This window comes from Chiloscyllium plagiosum, chromosome 8 (genome assembly GCF_004010195.1).
Source record: "Chiloscyllium plagiosum isolate BGI_BamShark_2017 chromosome 8, ASM401019v2, whole genome shotgun sequence".
NCBI classification, from domain to species: domain Eukaryota; kingdom Metazoa; phylum Chordata; class Chondrichthyes; order Orectolobiformes; family Hemiscylliidae; genus Chiloscyllium; species Chiloscyllium plagiosum.
This window is the reverse complement of record NC_057717.1, coordinates 106,896,027-106,915,830: the sequence shown is the minus strand read 5'-3', so window position 1 is coordinate 106,915,830 and position 19,804 is coordinate 106,896,027. Positions and strand designations below refer to the sequence as shown.

The following is a 19,804-nucleotide window of genomic DNA, read 5'->3' as shown; positions in this document are numbered from 1 at the left end:
CTCCGGCCTATCACCCTCACCCTCACCTCCTTCCACCTATCGTATTCCCAGCGCCCCTCCCCCCTACCTTTTTATCTCGGCCCGCTTGGCACACCAGCCTCATTCCTGAAGAAGGGCTTATGCCTGAAACGTCGATTCTCCTGCTCCTCAGATGCTGCCTGTCCTGCTGTGTTTTTCCAGCACCACACTTTTCAACTGTAGTTGATTAATGTCATGACCAGCCTTTCAAAGCACTTCATGACCACCAACGTTAGGGCCACTGGGCGGTAGTCAGTGAGACATGCTGCATGAGCCTTCTGAGGCACAGGGATGATGTTGGCCTCTTGAAACAGGCAGGGACAGTGGCCTACTACAGGGAGAGGTTGAAGATGGTTGAGAAGTTGATAAGGTTGTTAAGAAAGCATATGGTGCGTTAGCGTTTATTGGTGGGGAGATTGCTTCGAAACTCAATGAGATCATGCTTCATCTGGACAAGACACTGGTCAGGCCGCACCTGGAGTATGGCGTGCAGTTCTGGTCACTGCATATGGGAAGGATGTGGAAGTTTTGGAAACAGTGCAGAGGGGACTTACTTGGATGTTGCCTAGTATGGAGGAAAGGCTGAGGGATGAGAGGCTGTTTTCGTTGGAGAGAAGAAGGTTGAGAGGTGATTTATTGAGACAAAGAACAAAGAGAATTTACAGCCCAGGAACAGGCCCTTCGGCCCTCCAAGCCTGAGCTGGTCCAAATCTACTGTCTAAACCTGTCGGTCAATTCCTAAGCATCTGTATCCCTCTGCTCCCCACCTACTCATGCATCTGTCCAGACGCATCTTAAATGAATCTACTGTGCCTGCCACGACCACCTCTGCTGGTAACGCCTTCCAGATGCCCACCACCCTCTGTGTCAAATACTTGCCGCGTGTATCCCCCTTAAACCTTCCACCTCTCACCTTGAAAGCGTGACCTCTCATTATTGAATCCTTCACCCTGGGAAAAAGCTTGTCTCTATCCACTCTCTCTCTACCCTTCATGATTTTGTAAACCTCAATCAGATCCCCCCTCAATCACCTTTTTTCTAATGAAAATAGACCTAACCTACTCAACCATGCGGCTAAACCAATGTCTTGTACAATTTTAACATGACTTGCCAGCTCTTATACCCAATACCCCGTCCAATGAAGGCAAGCATAGTATATGCCTTCTTGACCACTCTATCTATCTGTGCAGCAACCTTCAGGGTACAAGACATAGAAGATAATCAGAGGGTTAGATAGGCTGGATAGTGAGAGCCTTTTTCCTCGGATGGTGATGGCTAACACGAGGGCCATAGCTTTAAATTGAGGGGTGATAGATTTAGGACAGATATCAGGGGTAGTTTCTTTACTCAGAAGAACAGCCTGTCTGCAACAGTAGTAGACCTGCCTACGTTCGGGGCATTTAAATGGGCATTGGACATACATATGGATAATAATGGAACGGTGTAGGTTAGATGGGCATCAGACTAATTTCACAGGTCAGCATAACATCGAGGGCTGAAAGGCTATGCTGTGCTGTAATGGTCTATGTTCCTGAGCCTTAGTGGTGGAGTTATTGACTAATCGGTGAGGGGTCTCCATCAATGAGTTGAAAACACACCCAATTATATATTGATGGTGATGATGATGATGGTGATGATGGTGATGGTGATGGTGATGGTGAGGATGATGATTCCTGGTGGGAGACAGAATTGGGAATCATATGTCCAAACTCCAGTTCCTCCCAAGCCCCTTCTGCTGACTGTGCGACAGATGTTAGCTGATTCTGTAGTGCAATATAATGTATTTCAAAATCTAACTTTTATGTAAATTGCCTCTACTGTATGTGTAGACGGCCTACTCCACAGATTCCAGTTTGGTGCTGTAATGAGGTTACCACAGATCAAATTTGCACTTTTCCCCCCTTCTGTGCAGGAATTGTCCTCTGCTTCTCCTGTTGTGGACAAGGTGACACAGATATTGGGGTACAATGTCAGGCAGTGAGAGATTCACCTTGTGACTAAGGTGCTTTATCACTAATATAACGTGTTCCATCTATGTGTGGCACTTTCAAAGGGGTTCTTTCGTTAATGAACAATTTTATGTTTGACTTTTTTTTTAGATTGATTCCTATCTTAGTGAATGGGATGAAATACTCTGAGATTGATATCATACTTCTAAAGGTAAGAACAGTTGTACTAACTATGAATTGTGTTGGAGCGGAGGATTGACCAGTGAGATAGTTTGTCTCACTTTCACTTCTAAACCCAGTCACAGGCCTTGTAAGGAATGAGTTGAAGTTAACTCAAAGGAGTTTCTGTAGAACCCTGACCTGCATTTGTAGCATCCCAAGACTGGACAGCACCCTCTGAATTTTGTTTGATTTGTTGATTGGTCTTGTTCTTTTCTTTGTGGTTGTACATAGGGTGATGTAGAAGAGGATGAAGCAGTTCCAGATAGTGAGCAGGATATCAAACCCCGTTTTCATAAATCCCGCACAGTTACACTCCAGCATGAGGAAGATGCTGCTGAGGAAGATGAGGATTTTGATGATGATGACGACGATACACTCTCCGACTGGAACCTGAGTATGTATATGCAGGATCATCACTTTCTATTGGGCAAAGTATCAAGAGTCCTGAGATGTTATGATCATGTAGTCCCGTGACCTGTGCTGATGTACCCATTCAAACTGACATGCCTTCCTCCTGACCTGTCTGTTGGATAGGCCAGGGAGGTAAAGTCACACTCTCATCTCCTATAATGTCACTGAGTGAATTCTTAGGCTAACGGGCTGATTTTGAGACATTCTGGATACGTAATCATTCAATGAATGATAGTCAGCACCTGTAGGAGCAGAAAGGTCAATGGGGAAAAAGCAGTTCAGCTGGGAAACTGCAAAGAACCCTGGGTTTGTGCAAGTTTCTAAATTCAATAATGGGGTGTGGTACAATCCATGAAAAGGTAAGGGAATGGAGTCTTTGAAGGACTTCACCACTGTGTCTGAAATCGCTCACTCAAGGCCAGCCTGCCATCGTGTTTGGGTTCTACTGCTGGATTGTTTTGAGGTACTGTGTAGACAATGGAGTATTTTAACCTTGTGGGTTGTTCTGGTATGTTGTGTGTAGTTTGGACTTGCTTTGTGCCACTGTGTGCAAACTGCTGTGTATCAGGTGAACACCACACTTCTGTCTTTCTGCCAGGAAAATGTTCAGCTGCTGCATTGGATGTCTTGGCTAATGTTTTCCGAGATGACCTTCTGCCTCACCTCCTACCACTACTGAAGGGGCTGCTGTTCCATCCAGATTGGGTTATCAAAGAATCTGGGATCCTGGTTCTGGGAGCCATTGCAGAAGGTATGAAGCAGGAGCTGAACTGTACTGTGGGTGAGAACAGTTCTCATGAGGCATGCTGTCTGAACTATACAAATCGATTGGGTGTGTCAGTGCCTGTATTCTGGATAGCTGTACCCATGTTACCCTTGTGCTGCCATATAACAGCAGGCTGCATGACTGAGTGTCAGACCCAGGCTCAGCAACCTTTCCCCCAATGGTCCAAATCTACAGTTTTTAGTTCTCATCTCACTCTGCAAACAGTGACTGCAACCTGTACCAGTTGTCAACTTGTATCCATCCCTGTAGCCATTTCTGGCTGCTCTAACACTGTAGAACCTGTTACTAACCAAAACATGAGAATAGGGAGCAAGGTGCTGGTGAGACAACATCTGACAGTAGTTTTGGTCCCCTTCTTTATGGAAAGATATAATTTAATTGGAGGCATTTCAGAGAAGGTCACTAGGATGATCCCTGGTTTGAAGGGATTGTCTTATGAGCAAATGCTAAATGGGTTGCGACTCTGTTCACTGGAAATGGGAAGTCTGTGAGGTGATCTTATTGAAACAAATAGGATTCTTGAAGGGCTTGACAGGGTAAATGCTGAGAGTCTGGGAACAGAGGGCATATTATCAGAATAGAGGGTTCCAATTTAAGTCTTGATGAGGAATGAGAGCCTTTCACTCCCCTTCCCAGGGAGCTATGGGGACAGAGTCCTTGTGCATATTTAAGGCTGAGAATATATTCTCCTCCATTTGAGGGTTTTATGGAAAGTGGATGTGTGTGTCAGGTCAGCCATGATTCTATTGAACAGTCAGCCAGCCTGTTCCTGTTGGCTCTTGTGGAGGGTGACCTCACTCAGCACCTCTGTTGGATTGTAAATAATCCTGCTTCCTTTCTGCTCCTAGGTTGTATGCAGGGAATGGTCCCATATCTCCCTGAGTTGATCCCACACCTTATACAGTGTCTGCCAGATAAGAAGGCGCTAGTACGCTCAATTGCCTGCTGGACACTCAGTCGCTATGCGCATTGGGTGGTCAGCCAGCCACCAGACCAGTATCTCAAACCGCTCATGACTGAACTTCTGAAGAGAATCCTGGATGGAAACAAGAAAGTACAAGAAGCAGCGTGCAGGTGAGTGAGCCAACTGAGTTCCTCAACACACAGTATCGAGCCATTCGTCATCTCGAACCTCTGTAAAGCTGTTCTCAGTCCTGACAAGGAGGGGCAGAGCCTTCTACTGAAACAGCGAACAGAAAGGGACTATTTCCTCTGCTAAGAGTTTAGTAGAGCAGCAAGGGATCCATCACTCATTGGCTATCTGCTGTCTCCTGTAAGTATGGGTATTGCCTGACTGATCCCTGCCAGATTAGAGACTGGCTCCTGAGGTCCTGCAGAGTGACTGTGCCCTGTAATAATCATGAGTGCCTGAAGGCTGTTTCACTGTTACTGGCTGAAGCATTATTGTCTGATAAGTGAGCCAGATGTTGGGTTCTACATCTGTAGTGTCTTTTTGAGCAAGAAAACTGAAGAGTGCTGGTCACTGTACAGTTTTTGTATACAGGCCAGTTTTAGCCTGAGGTGTGATGGGGTGGCCTCCAACGTTGAGTTGTGGGGACATCTCAGTCTCCACACTGCACTGTTTGTGACTCGATGATGAATAATTGCAGTGTATGACTTGTATATTCGCTTTTCTGGAGAGTGGAGTGCGAGATATCTGTGGTGGGTAACGCTTCGGGTTGTTGGGGGGTTAGAAGCTGACAGATGGTATGTTATCATAAAACAGATCTCAGCCACAACCAGCTACCCTTTCCATGTTTTGAGTGCCTCGAAATGCCTTCAGTCTGGATTTGCTGACTGCTGTTTGTGACCCAGATTCTCCCTTTCTTCTCCCTGCAGTGCGTTTGCTACATTAGAGGAGGAAGCCTGCACTGAACTGGTCCCATATCTCAGTTACATCCTCGACACACTGGTCTTTGCGTTTGGGAAATACCAGCACAAGAACCTGCTGATTCTGTACGATGCCATTGGTACTTTGGCTGATTCCGTGGGACATCACCTCAATCAGCCAGTAGGCAGTAGCTCTGATTTTTATGCAGTGGCTGGGATGGGGTCAGATGGTGGAGGTCAAAGTGCAGTGCGTGGATTTCAAACTCTCTATGCTACGCAACTGAGGCCAATGCAGAATTCAAGCTGTGATTTTATTTGGACTCTGAGAGATGCCAGCAATAATCAAAAGCGATCGGTAAAGGCTAGGGTTCTGCATGTGGTTGGCGGCTGTGTTTCTATATGTAATTAATGCGTTGTTTTTACTGTATCGGAGAGGCTCCGATGTTTTGGTTTTGTTGCCAGTACAAGCATTTAATGGCAAAATGTTCCACTTTGCACTCAGGAATACATCCAGAAGCTAATGCCCCCCCTCATTCAGAAATGGAACGAGCTGAAGGATGAAGATAAGGATCTCTTTCCTCTGCTGGAGGTGAGTGTCTATCTGTTGGACTGTCCTGTGCCCGGGAGATCATAGTTTGTGAAGATGGCACCTGGCGTATTGTCAGTTTTGGTCTCCTTTATCTAAAGATGGATGCTCTGGCTGTGGAGGGAGTGCAGCAAACATTTACCAGACTGATTCCTGGATGGCAGGACTGATGTGTGAAGAGTAATTGGATGGGATAGGGCTATGTTCTCTGGGGTTTACAAGAGTGAATGGGGATTATCTAAAAATCTATAAAATTCTTAAGAGGAAATGCAGGGAGTATGTTTGCATTGATTGGGTACGCCAGTTAGGACTGAGATGAGAAATTTCTTCTCCCACAGTGAAGATGTGGAATTCTTTGTCAGAGAAGGGTGGCATGGTGGCTCAGTGGTTAGCAATGCCTCACAGTGCCAGAGACCTGGGTTCAATTCCAGCCTCCGGTGACTGTCTGTGTGTAGTTTGCACATTCTCCCCCGTGTCTGCGTGGGTTTCCTGCAGGTGCTGTGGTTTCCTCCCGCAATCCAGAGATGTGCAGGTTAGGTGAATTGGCCAAGCTAAATTGTCCATAGTGTTCAGGGATGTGTAGATTAGGTGCGTTAGTCAGGATAAATGTAGAGTAAATAGGGTAGGGGAATGGGTCTGGGTGGGTTACTATTCGGCAGCTCAGTGTGGACTTGTTGGGCTGAAGGGCCTGTTTCCACACTATGGGAATTCTAAAGTGGTTTCTATGTGGAAGAGCAGTGGTTTTATTCAGTTTGCATACCTGCATCTACTAAACCATTGTGTTTCAGTTCATAGAACACAAGGTTACTGCACAGAAGGAAACTGGCCTTTTGATCCTCTCCTTTGAAGGAGCTCTCCACCTATTTCCTATCTTCTGCGCTTGCTCCCTAACCTTTAAAATTCATCTTTATTGGATGTTTCTTCCTCTGGTTTTGTAAAGTTATGGATTCTGGTTGGATAATCTGGGTCCGACTGCAGATTTCCCATGGACACTCACTGTCTACTTGGTTTAAATGTTCGTGCTGTATGTGCTCCCGAATAAATGTCATTGCTGTGCACGAAGGTTTGAAATGCTAGCAATGTTGGTTACTGAACCCTACTGGCCAGGAAAGTGCTTGTTAAGCCTGGGTCTGTGCTGATCTCTGCACTGAGGTATCTGTGGGCTTGGATATGGGCAGTAACTGGGGTTACTGCTTATTTCTGTCCAGAACCACCTCTGAGAGCTTTATGGAATCCCACCACACTCTCCACTGGTGCCCTTAGCATTGTCTTGCAGAGTTCTCTCTCCAGAAGGTGAGAGCACTCCATTTGGGCAGGAGGAGTTCACTAGCAGCTGTTTGTCAATGTTTCCGATTACTCTGATGGTCTCTGCTGTGAGTTGAGGCTCCCATGTGTCCTTGTAATGTCTGATTACAGCCTGTGGTCCCAATGCAGCCTGTCTGTTTGATGCTCGTGGTGTTATAGTTTCCTTGCTGACCTTACTATTGCTCCTGATATGCTGTATGTCCTTTGTGGTGTTGTTATTCATTATTCCTTCTTCCTTAGTGCCTCTCATCGGTAGCCACTGCACTGCAGAGTGGCTTCCTCCCATACTGTGAGCCTGTCTATCAACGCTGTGTAACACTTGTGCAGAAGACACTTGCCCAGGCCATGGTAAGCTTCTTTCTAACTGGAGTTTGAATTGGGGGAAATGCACTCTTGTGAAGTTTGGTGGGAATTTTGGGTGAATTTGAATGACCTGGGATCAAACTCCTTGGTCTTCTCCTCCAGACTTTGGGTTTTGATCGAGATGTTTAGATGTGGGGTGGTTATAGGGCAGAAAATAGTGTGTTGGTATTGAGCTTTTGGCAAGTGGGCTGATTGAGTGGGACCAGAAACGCACATCTCTCTCCTTTAGTGATGTAATAGATTAACTCCTTTGCTTACTATAAATGGGGGGCATTGGGAGGTTGGCTCTGATAGTAACCTTGTGTGGGAATGTCAAATGCTGACACCTGCCTGTCCCTGTTCTATAATATACTGGTTTTATGTAGGAACAGTAATTGTTATGTATGCCAACCATATATGCTGTTAGGTAAATTACAAGACTGCCTAACTGTGTTATATCATTGTAGACTTCATGCATTCCACTGATTTAGCTTTTTTAACCTGGGTGTTTCCAGATGTACAACACACAACCAGACCAGTACGAGGCTCCGGACAAGGACTTCATGATTGTGGCCCTGGACTTGCTGAGTGGCTTGGCAGAGGGTTTAGGTGGTCATGTGGAGCAGCTGGTGGCTCGAAGCAATATCATGACTCTTCTGTTCCAGTGTATGCAGGTGATTGAAAAGGGAACGTGAGGAAATTACACCAACACCAAGATGATCAATTGTGAAGAATCGCTAGTGTGAATAGAAAGCATTGCTGAACAAATCCGTTCTCCTGAATATATTGCTGTAACCCCCTTTTTAAATCCATTCTTACCTGTGTGCATGAGAATGTAGCAGGGCTATTGTGGTATGGATGAGCTTGAAGTGATACCATCAATACATGCTTTGACTGTGTCTTGTTTGAGCAGTGTTGAGGGGTATGTTGCCTCCCAGATGTCAGGAGATTTCATCCGTTCCATTGACCTGTGATCTTCTTACAACTATCTGATAGGACGGAAAGGGTCTTGATTTAGCCTCTTCTCTTAAAGGCAGCACTCCCCTTGTTATGGGGCTGATTTTGTGATCAATTGGTGCTTGAATAGTTGACCTCTGGCAATGTGTGCCGCCACTGTTTGTCAGTGAGCATGTCACTCTTGGGTCTGTGAACCAACACTGGGGTGACTAAATCACTGGGTAATCTGATCCTGGCCTTGCTGCTGAAACCAGAAGAGTCATTCCTGAACTGCAGCCCCATGTTTCCTGTGGACTGTATACCTGTGATCTGGTTAACTTGATGGGCAGTGGAAGGAGCCCCTTATTGTATGGGAAGCTGGGCTTATTGAGTGAGGCAGAGGATAATGTTGACTGTATAGTGGTGTGATCTTTTGATAATTATATCCCTCCCTGTAGGATACAATGCCTGAGGTTCGGCAGAGTTCGTTTGCGCTTCTGGGGGATCTTACCAAAGCTTGTTTCCAGCATGTCAAACAGTGTATAGGTAAGTTTTGTGCTATTGGATACCCAGGGGGTGTCTGACCTCTTGTACAGAGCTGGTTTCTTACTAGTTTGTTAGGTGCTTCCCTCCTGTAACTGTCAGGTGGGTGAAAGTTGGGGGAACTCCTGAGTGGAGGTCATTTTTGATGCTGTGGAAATGAATGATTACACATTGCTGAGCTGTGGTTTGATTATTGGTGCTGTCTGTTCTACAGTTTGTTTCATTTTCTCTTGCTGTGCTTTGTCTGCGATGAATGTTGCCATCCCTGTCTGAATGGTGGCTGTGCAGTTTCTGGCTGGCAGCTGCCCCATAGTTTCCTTTGCTTTTGGTTCCGGAGTGGTTTAGAGATACCAATGAGCTATTTAAAACAGACACTGTCCTCTTCGAAGCTAGAGCCTCCAACCCAGATTCAGGATGACCCCTGTCCTGGGGAAGGTAATGCAACTTTAGAAAGTAGGGTCAAGTCTGAAACATTACCCTGTTGGTGGAATGATGTGAATCTGTGTAATTTGGGTCCCTGACTACTTCCTTCTCTGTTTTAGCTGAGTTCATGCCAATCTTGGGAACCAACTTGAACCCGGAGTTTATTTCTGTGTGCAATAATGCCACCTGGGCGATTGGGGAGATTTGCATGCAGATGGGTAAGTTCTTGTTTTTCATAGAGCGTGGAGTGGAGGTTGGAGTGTTGGTTGAATCTATTTTATAATATAATCTGATTTGAGGAACACTTGTGCAGTGGTAGTGTCCCTACCTCTGAGCTAGAGGGCTTGAGTTCAAGTTCCACCTGCTCTAGCGGTTTTATCAGGTTGGTTAAGTGTGTCTAACCAGATTGGAGATGTGAAAGTTACTCATTGTTCCAGTGAGGTGAGGTGTTTCTTGATGTTGGGAGAATCTCATCCCAGAGGTCCCCAGCTGCTTGTTTGAACATTATTGTGGGAGAGAAATAGCAGCAATTGAAAATAGATTTATTGAGGATCTTTTAGAAAGTTGCTTTGTTTTTCTAATTGTTGCTACCTACTGAGTTTTCCTAGCATACTGTTTTGAGAACAATGGTAACCTTCAGATGAATTTTATAGTTCATAAGAATTCATTTCCACTTTGAATATTCTGGCAATTACCAGGATGTAACCAGTAACGGAACGGGACCAACCATATAAATAGTGTTTCCAAGAGCAATTTGGAGCCATGAGAGTAGCTCACTTGCTGACCACCATCTACAAGGCACATGTCAGGAGTGTAATGGAGTACCCTCCCAGTTCCTGGGTGAGTGCAGCTCTAAGAACACAGCAGAAGCTTGACACCATCCAGAACAAAGCAGTCTGCTTCACAGGCACCCTCTTCACCACTTTCATATTCTCTTTTTCTCCCGTTGCATAATGGTAACAGAGAGCCACATAGAACGTACACAAAATACTGGGAATTTCCTTTCTGTCAACACTGAGGTCCTTGTACCCACGGTCTGCAGCAGTTTGAGGTAGTTTGTTTTGGGTTTGGAAGTGGTGAAGATGATGTATTTGGTAGTATTCATGTGAAGTGTCTTGCTGTGTGGGGAAATTACTGGAATGATATGGAAGTAGAAAATAAATATTGATCTGCCCTGACAGGTGCTGAGATGCAGCCGTATGTATCACTGGTTCTGAATAACTTAGTGGAAATAATCAACAGACCAAACACTCCCAAGACTCTACTCGAGAACACTGGTAAGATAGCAAAAGAAGTGCACTCTGTGCTGTCCTTGTTTGGAGTCACATGTGACCACCTGATTTCAAAAAACCATTGTTCTGATTTAGGCCTGCCCAACACAGTTGCCAACTCTAAGAGCTGGATGTAAAAGGAAATGCAGGACAAGTTGGAAAATAACCTCAGCTCCATGCAGTGTATTACCACTGGATGCTGTAGATATTCAATATCTGTACTTCACCTCATGACAGATGTTTAATTCTGGTCTCTGACTAAACAGCAATATTGAGGGCATTCTGAAGCAGCCAAAATCTGTTATGTCTCCTAAAACTCTTGGCAAGTACACAGGCCTGTGAGGTTTATGGTTTTGGGGCAGGCATGTGACTTATAAATCCCATTATGGGATTCTCATTTATAGGTAACTTACTGAAAATATGTTTATGCCACTGCATCACAGTCTGTCCGAAATTATTCTGCCATTTGGTTGGTTCACTCAGTATTGAACCTTTTGGAATGGTTTACTGTGTTGTTGTACAACACTGCTGTGATGACTAGAAAACGCAGACATTTGAATCCTGAACTAAGGAATGTTGAACTTTTCTATTCTGAGCGTGTTGGCTTTGGGGGTAGCTCTTATCAGCAGTGATCCCATTGATTTTTGTTTTGATTTTTTTTCATCTTTCTACCTCTCCTCCCCACAGCTATTACTATTGGCCGTTTGGGATATGTGTGTCCCCAGGAAGTTGCACCTATGTTACAGCAGTTTATCAGACCATGGTGAGTATTCATTTCCTTTTCCTTCCATCTACACTTGGAACCATTCAGTGTTTACAGTGTGGATGGAAGGAGTGAGCTCTGTCGCTGTGTGTGGGCTGCTGTTCTGCTTCTTACAAGCTTTTTCAGAGCCAGTCATTCCTGAAACCCACATCCTGATGAGTCATAAGTCTAGTGCAGATTTGGATTTTGCTGCATTTAACTGCCATTGTGGCTTTGTAATTCCCAGGTGCACATCTCTGAGAAATATCCGTGATAATGAAGAGAAGGACTCTGCCTTCCGTGGGATCTGTATGATGATTGGAGTGAATCCAGGGGGTGTGGTGCAGGTAAGGAAATCTTCTTTACATTGTCTGTTTGAGAGTCTATCCTGGGTCACTGAGTTAACTAATGTCAGGCAGATTGATTATCTATCAGACCAGTGGGTGTTTTCGTATGTTCTCCTCTGGTATGGGTTGTTGGGTGTCACTGTTTTAAGTCAGCATTTGTTACCCATCCATTGCTAATGTGACTTCAGAAGGTGATGGTGAGCTGCCTCCCTTGAACCACTGCAATCCATTTGTAGTTACAGCCCCATGGTTAGGGAGAGAGTTCCAGAATTTTGCTAGGGAACAGTGATTATAGTTTCAAATTAGGATGGTTTGACTTTGGGGAAGTAGCAGCTAGTATTCCCATGATCTGCTGCCCACGTCCTTCTGGATGGTAGTGGCTATGGGTTTAGAAGGTGCTGTTGGGAAACTCTTGATTAGCTACTGAAGTGCATTTTGTAGACGCAGCAGCAGTAATACATGCTGTCGTTGGTAAGGACAGTGAATATTGTTGAAAGTGGGTGTGGTGCTGCTTTTGTTATGGAAGATATGAAGCTTCTTTGTCGTGTTGCAGCTGCACTCATCCAGGAAAGTATGTTTATTGCATTTATGGGGAAAGTAGTTTGCAAGCTAATTAAAACTGACTATTTCGTTTCTTACAGGATTTCATTTTCTTCTGCGATGCTGTTGCTTCATGGGTGAACCCGAAGGATGACCTACGTGACATGTTTTACAAGGTGGGTGTTCATTCGGTGGACAATGTCCTCTCTGCACCACCCAAACCAAAACCCTTGTGGCCTGCTGTCACTTAGTTCCCAGCTAGCAGTCTGTCTGGATGAATGATGCTGCGACCATGTGTTGCTGTTCTGTGGGATGCAGAGCATAAAGAACACAGCTCCCTTTGCTCTTTATGCTAGTGAATAAAGAGCAAAGCGAGCTGTGTCCATAGTTGCTCTATGGTCTAGACTGAGGACTTAACCTCTCTCTCTATGGTAATGTGCCTTGCCCCCTTTGGTATGGTGTTGTTTAAGACTGGATATTAGCATCTCTGAGGCATACTCAAGCTCATCCAAGTGAGAAATGTGTGTATATTACCAGTTTCCAGCATTTCCTGAATCGCATGTTCCTGAAGTACACCTCCCATCTCCCTGGCATACTTTGACCACATTTCATTGAATGACTGGAATCCTAACCATTTCATCTTGCTGTTCACTGCCTTAGTAATTCCATTAAATTAGAGATGAACTTGCCTAGTTGTCTTGATCTTCAGTTCTGTCTAGCTACTACTGAGTGACTCTTTGGCTCCATTTTAATTCTGTTGGTAATGCACCAGATGCTTTATTGCAGTAAGGCTGTGCTAATTCAAGCTGTTGTGGCAGCTGATAAATGGATAAATGGTTTGTTGTCTAGTGCAGGTGCACTAGGAACCTGCCACCATCCAACCCAATCTCCACCTCCCAGAGCCCTGGCTAATGCAGCTTGCATCGAGCAGGCTTACCATTGAATCAGGAACCCTGCCATGTGTTAACCTGGATAATTCATTTACTTCACCTTTTTAACTTTAGCAGGTGGTATTTCGATGATACTTGTTTTCCCACCCAGAAAGCATGTTGCAAATGCCAAGCTTTTAGAGAGACCTACTATTCACTGCTTTCTAACCAGGTACTGTGTTGTCTTGCAGATCCTACATGGCTTCAAGGAGCAGGTTGGTGAGGAGAACTGGCAGCAATTTTCAGAGCAGTTCCCACCACTTCTGAAGGACAGGCTGTCTGCATTCTATGGCGTATAGCTGAGATTAATGGATACCATGTCAGGTGGGCCTTTTGCGATCAGATGGCATCGGTTAGGGCTAGACATTACTGATCCATCCCCTTTCCAATATGTAGTATCTCCCTCAGCCAACCCCTGGTGTTTGATTCCTGTGGCCTGAGTGAGGTTATTTTTTTTTTTGGATAGAGATGTGAAACAGAAAGAGGGTTAGGAAGATTGTTTTGTTTTCCCACTCCTTCTTGTTTTTACCCCAGTGCTGAAAGAAATCTCTGTGCCTGGCTCTGATCTGTTTGAAGGCATTTAGGAGTGTAACTGTGGCAGTTACAAACTGATTTGATAATTGTTTGGGGTCATTGTGATTATTTTAATGTTATTTGTTGGCTAGTTTATACACTGGATTGATACTAAATTCTCTGTGTCTCTCTCTCTCTCTCTCTCTTTCTTTTCAGGTTTCTGTCGCTGGGCGGGCTAATGGGAAATCATCCACATCTTGGAGTTGCACTGCCCTGTCACTGGGGGGTTAGGGTGGAGTTGGTGGGACAAAAACAAGCTCCCTTTCTCTGAAAATACTGGGGGGATAGAGCCTCTAAACCAGAGCAAACTGGATTAATTAGCGGAGGGATCTTGCACGCCTTCTCTCTGAAGAGAATCTTCCACTACACACGGACATTCCAAAGTTCTCGAGGGTCAAATCTCTCAGTTGGACAACTCGGGAGGGGTCAAAGTGTGGGGATTTTAGGGAAAAAACATTAAACATAGGCAAGCTTAGTGAAGAATTCCACGAGATTAACAATCAGCTAGATTCAAGCGGCCTTGTCCACATCTAAATTTGGAAAGTTGCAAGTCTGATGCTTGTGCTGTGGTTTAAGAGTAGATGTTTTTAAAATTAAAAGGAAAACAAATCTTTTTTAACACATTAAAACTAGAGAGTGTACCAAGCTTTGTATTGTCGCATAGATACCCCAGCAGTCATCCAAGAGAGTCACTGTTTAAAATCAGACTGCATGGAGGTGAGCTATAATAGTCTAGTGATCTCTGATTAGAACATAATAAGTCGTAATGTGTGTGTAGATCAAGGCTTCACTACCATTTCCAATGAGTCATAATGTGGAGAGACACTCAGCCCTGCGCTCCCCTCGAGGCCGGAAGTGGACAGGAGAGGCCGGTCTGAAAGCCTGTAACCTTGATACTGTAATGAAGCAAGTCTGTACTGTCATTCTGTGGCAATGCCCTGGTGAACTATGAACTGTTGGGTTTGTTTTGTGATAATGTGCTGCTGCATCCTCCCGTCTCCATGTCCTTAATGCAAATGTGTAAACTAAATGGCAAGTGTTCAAAGAGAAAAAAACGCAAACTTTTTATAAAAAGACTTAGTTGCTTCTGTGGCCTTTTTTTAAGATGTTTAGTTAGCTCCATGTAACAGAACAACTTGACCAGCGCGTGTCATCAGATGCTGGAGTGTTGACCTTATCCTAAGTCAGTCGAGTCAGTTGTTCCTGTATTGGGATAGGCAGGTAAAGCACCAGTGTGAATTAGCTGGTGGGAACTGCGGGGGACTGAATGCTCTTGTTTGAAGGCTGGCAAGGGGATATTTAATTTGGTTGGCTGGCATTTCATGTTGCCAGATTGAGCCCTTCCTCTTGGACGTTTTATGTAATTTATTTCCAATCTTAAGCAAAAGTTGATGTCGAACACACTTGTAGATGTGCCTGCCTGTCACTTTCTTTCTCTCAAAATAAAAATAAATAGCTTTCTGTGGTTTTAATGCTCCTGTGGCAACTTTCCCTAAGGCAGAATTTGTTGTCTGAAGGTAGGCTAGACACAACCTGAGAACCAGCTGGAGGGATGATGTGTGGAAATTCAACTGCACCTGTGTAAATCCTGGAGCAATATCCTGAAAGTTATTTTGCTTCCTGACTCTCCACAGGTCTTTGAACTTGGCTTCTCCTCCCCCCCCCCCCCCCCCAAATGTTGGTCACCATTGGTCAGTTGGGAGGCCTACAGTCTCCCAGTCTTGTCTCTAAGTCTGTGGTGCTCAATGAAAGAGCCTTCACCCAAACCCTGTCCTTGACTGGGAAAACCTCCCCATATGCAGTGGAGCTCTGTCAATCGTCTGGGGGCAGTAGCCTGGGTTTGGGTGGGAAAAATGTAGTTCCTTTTCAGGTTGAAATGTTCTGTCTGTCATTCCTGTGGCTTCTCAGATGATCGTGTGAGTCCTTGCTCTTCCAGTGGGGTGTTTGAGATGTGTATGTCAGATTTAGGGCACATGAGCTGTGTGGACCATATTCATGGTGCATGAATGTTGGGGGAGGTTACAGATGGTGTTGACCCTTCAGGGTGGAGAAGGGTCTGGTAATAGCATGAGGTTTGATCCTCATCCTATGCTATTGGCAACTCTCATGTTTACCATCCAGCCTCTATCCTCACTGCACCATGCTGACAAAGTTCTCTGTTGCCCATCTGCCCTTAAATGTTCCTTTTCATTGTTCTAAACTTGAAGAATCTCTACTCGTTATAATTGGTTGATGTCAGTGTTTGAACTTCCTACAAGTATAGATTCTTACCGCACAGGTGTGTAAGTGTTTGGACCCGTGTCTGGTACATTTGTAGCTGGCTGTCAGAACAAACCCTAGAACGACCCTGAAGGAAGAGTGCACTGTGGCCATAAAGCTAGAGGAACAGGCAGCACCAGGGGGTGACTGGGATTTTTCAGGCAGTGATTTAGTATGGAATACCCTGCGGGAAAAATGATTAAGCTGATTCCCCTGATCTCTCTGTGACCCAAAATCTTCAAGTGGGGAAGTATCCTTGTGGCTCCAATCAACCATGATGAATTCAGTACTAGCTACATAGTCCTGGAGCAATTCAGCAGTTTGGAATCATCTGTAGAGAGAGAGAGAGAGAGTTAACATTTGAAGTCCAATTGGAGTTGTGACTCTTCAAAGGCACAAGTAGAAGACCTATTGGACTTAATGTTCGCATCTGTGGGTGGAGAAAGAGAGTCATCAAGCCTGAGTTTCTCCAGTGCTACATGGTTTTTATTTCAGAGTTTCAGAATCAGCAGTATTTTGCTTTTATTCTGATTTAATTCTGGGCTTGATCTTCCTGCCAGTCGATTCTGTGTCTGTTAATTTATTAATATTTGTTTAATTGATAGCTGTGGCCTCAGCAACAGCACAAGTGAGAATGAGCATGAGAGATGGGTAAATCTGTTAATAATGTTCCTCTGCCTGTCCACTGGACCCAAATGATTGGATTTATCTGGCTGTGAATTGGGGCTGTCTGATTAGCTATTTGTGGGCTGTGAATGTTGCATGCGCAATACAGTGTATCTTCCTAAATATCATTCGTAGAAATAAACAGCATTGTATTTATGTCATGCTGGTGTAATCAAGATGTAACCTGTTTATAACAGAGGGGGGAGGTGAGATGGGGCGGGAAGCAAAGAAACATTACAAGAGACCAATCCGGCTGCGTTGTTTTAATGGAATCACAGGTTTCTATGCACTCTATCATTTCTATTGAAAAGGGGAAGAATTGAAAACATTTATCAAACTTATTGTCTGAAAGATCCTTTCAGATTTTTCTGCTGAATGTTGCTGCTGCAGATGTTTTGTAGCAGGGTTAAAGATATATCTATCTGTCTGACTCTCCCTGTTGGTGGAAGCTAACTGAGGAATGGCAGCTTTCCATGGGACTCCTGTGTTTACTTGTAACAATTCCAGTTTTTTTTTTCAATAAATCATTTGAAGCACATTTTGTGAATTTGAATTCTAGGCCTCCTGTCTGTGGTCCTAGTTACAGCAGCAAATCTAGTTGTATCTGTAACTGGGGGTGGTGGGCTGGAGATAAGCTGATAAGTGAGGTCTGGAGTTTCTGTACACTTCCCAAATGGGGCCCTGCCACTGAGTGGAGAGTTTGTATTGACCTGACTGGCTGTGTAATGGCGACCCGATTGTCATGGTCTTCTGCAGCTCAGGAATATTCCTCATTTGAGGATCACAAGTCCTGCTGGAGATGGAGTGCCCTGACACTGGTTTTAGTAACCCTTTTTATAGTGACTTACAATTGTTTATTTTCTGTCCGTTGTAAATTGAGGTTGTCATTTTGCCAGACTGAGAAAACTAACCATGTTTATTTTGTGGTGTTGTGTTTACAAAATGAGTAGGGATTGAGCAGGGCTGTCTTTTAAACTGGACGTTGGTTTCAGTAAAGGGATATTCTCGAACAGGCTGCAGTTGCCTAGCATGCCTTTTGCCATTCCCTGTTTGTGTTCCTGTCACCATCAGCAGTCTGGATTTGAGTGGAAAATCCAAGAACAATCTGTTTAAACACCCCACTCCTTTATTAAAGCAGTCGGTCTGATCCTGGGAGCGTGCAATTGCCATTTTGTTACAGCACCGAAATGGAGGTCATTCCACGTTTAATTCCTTTTCTGCCCAGGGAGAGGGAGAAACCAGAGAGAAATCTGACCTGACCTGAACACAGCAGCCCCTGTCCAGCCTGTGTGTGGGCAGTAATGCAAAGATGTCATTTTAAGAGGGAAAGTCTGTACACTAATGGGTGACTTAACTGAATGAGGTATGCAGCCAAGGGGTGGGGACAGTGGGTGCTAAGGGATGTCTGGTTCCGTCATGAATTTCTCCGATTCTCTTGCTGAACTTTCAACTCTGACCTGTCCCTTTCCTGCCCTTTTGCAGCAGTGTTGCATTGTAAAGGTGCAGCATGTTTGTTGTAATGCCAGCTGCTTGCACCTTTCCTTAACTAAGATTTTTTGATTTTTATGTATTTTTTTTAAGGACTAAGATTTGTTTTGTCACGACTGCAGTTTGTATCAGTCTTGTTGTTCTTGTATTATGGAAATTAATGATCTTACTGTGGCCTCTCCAAGATTTGGTCTGAGCACAAATAAGGAGCGACTCTAGTTTGTACCTGGAAGGTCATGTTTCGTACTGGCAAGCTGAAGCCTATAAAGGTCATTAACTTGAAACATTAACTCTTTCTCTCTGTCCACAGACACTGCCTGACTTGAGTATTTCCAGCAATTTCTGTTTTTCATCTGAGGAATAGCTCAGGAGCTGGAAGCAGGTCTAATTAATTTGAAAACATTGGGAAGCAGAATGCGGAATTGTGTTAACTCTGACCACCTCTATGTCATGTGCTGTTATAGCCAATTGGTATTGGTGTTCATCATTATTAAACCTACATTCTATCCTCAAGTGCTTGATTTCAATCTGCTGTGATGTGTGTGAAAGCAACAGCTGCAGATTCCTAGTTACCAGGCTGAAAACTTCTGAATCTTTCCACTCCATTTGCTCCCTCGATACGACCTTCCAAACCCACAACTTCTACAGCAGATTCATGGAAGTACCGTCACGTGCAAGTTCCCCTCTAACTTACAAACCATCCAGCCTTGGAATATGCAATACAGCACAGGAGCTCACCACGCCTGCACGGATTCCTTATCCTTATTTTGATCCGCTGCTTATTACCATGTGCAGTCTCTATCCCTCTATTCACCTCCCGTTCATGTGTCTATCAAGGTATACGTTAAACATCGCGAATGAGCCTGCTTCTACCAGCTCCACCTGGCAGTGCATTCCAGGCACCCACCACCCTCTGAAAAATGTTCCCTGCAATTCTCCCCAAATTTTCCTTCTCTCACCTGGGTCCTCTTGGAGTTAACCTTGCCGTCTGTGGAAGAAGTCTCCGATTACCCACCCTGTCGATTTTGTAGACCTATTGCTGTTACTGCAGTGATGCTGTATCTAAATCGTGGAACGACATTGATGTGGGAAGACACTCCTAATATTGGGTAATGGAAGCAGTCATAGCCAGTGATATGGGTAAATGAGCAACTTCACTTTTTTGTTTCAAAACAACACCCAATATCATGCTGAATTGCTGCTGTTGCTTCAAATGGCTTTAGTGGACCAGTAACTGCCTGTATCCCACTGGGCCAGATGGATGTAGTTTCACATTAAGTTGTCTTTCAGATGAGATGCTAAAGAGCTGGCAGCACAGCCTTCTCGCTTTGAATACAGTAAGTGCTGAGTCAAACTGGAATAGCATTCTGAATGATCTTATGCTTTCGGTAATGAAGGGTGGGAGTGAACATAGTTTAACTGAAACTGATACGCTCTGAGAGATGCTTAGCATACAGTGGGTTGGTCTGTAATAGAAATCAGTGTTCTGTGCAGGAAATTGTGTATGCAGTTAAATTGTTTGACACTTCTGTTTTTTTTTGCTATCGAAGTTAAGTGCCTGGGGTTGTGATTTAAGTCTTGGTTTTGTAGTGGAGACGGGGTCTAGGCTTTCTGTATACTTGATTGTTCAGTCCTGC

At 44.5% G+C, this 19,804-nt stretch overlaps 2 protein-coding genes across 4 annotated transcripts in view; both read left to right on the top strand.

Annotated features, from left to right (window-relative positions):
- LOC122552327 (transportin-2) overlaps positions 1-15,221 on the top strand; it is a 31,263-nt gene extending 16,042 nt beyond the window's left edge. For all 3 annotated transcript variants that reach the window (XM_043695075.1, XM_043695074.1, XM_043695073.1), the window contains exons 9-24: positions 2,118-2,178; positions 2,421-2,583; positions 3,199-3,351; positions 4,236-4,461; positions 5,227-5,398; positions 5,720-5,806; positions 7,349-7,456; positions 7,966-8,124; positions 8,845-8,932; positions 9,472-9,570; positions 10,534-10,629; positions 11,311-11,386; positions 11,613-11,712; positions 12,354-12,428; positions 13,373-13,505; positions 13,911-15,221. In XM_043695075.1, coding sequence (XP_043551010.1) covers positions 2,118-2,178; positions 2,421-2,583; positions 3,199-3,351; positions 4,236-4,461; positions 5,227-5,398; positions 5,720-5,806; positions 7,349-7,456; positions 7,966-8,124; positions 8,845-8,932; positions 9,472-9,570; positions 10,534-10,629; positions 11,311-11,386; positions 11,613-11,712; positions 12,354-12,428; positions 13,373-13,480 — 1,771 coding nt within the window. In that variant the 3' untranslated portion in view covers positions 13,481-13,505; positions 13,911-15,221. The remainder of the gene's footprint in view (positions 1-2,117; positions 2,179-2,420; positions 2,584-3,198; positions 3,352-4,235; positions 4,462-5,226; positions 5,399-5,719; positions 5,807-7,348; positions 7,457-7,965; positions 8,125-8,844; positions 8,933-9,471; positions 9,571-10,533; positions 10,630-11,310; positions 11,387-11,612; positions 11,713-12,353; positions 12,429-13,372; positions 13,506-13,910) is intronic.
- A 4,141-nt stretch (positions 15,222-19,362) lies between these two features.
- The window catches only part of fbxw9 (F-box and WD repeat domain containing 9), a 29,102-nt gene continuing 28,660 nt past the window's right edge, over positions 19,363-19,804 (top strand). The window contains exon 1 of the mRNA XM_043695082.1: positions 19,363-19,504. The gene's annotated coding sequence lies outside the window, so the exon portion shown is untranslated. The remainder of the gene's footprint in view (positions 19,505-19,804) is intronic.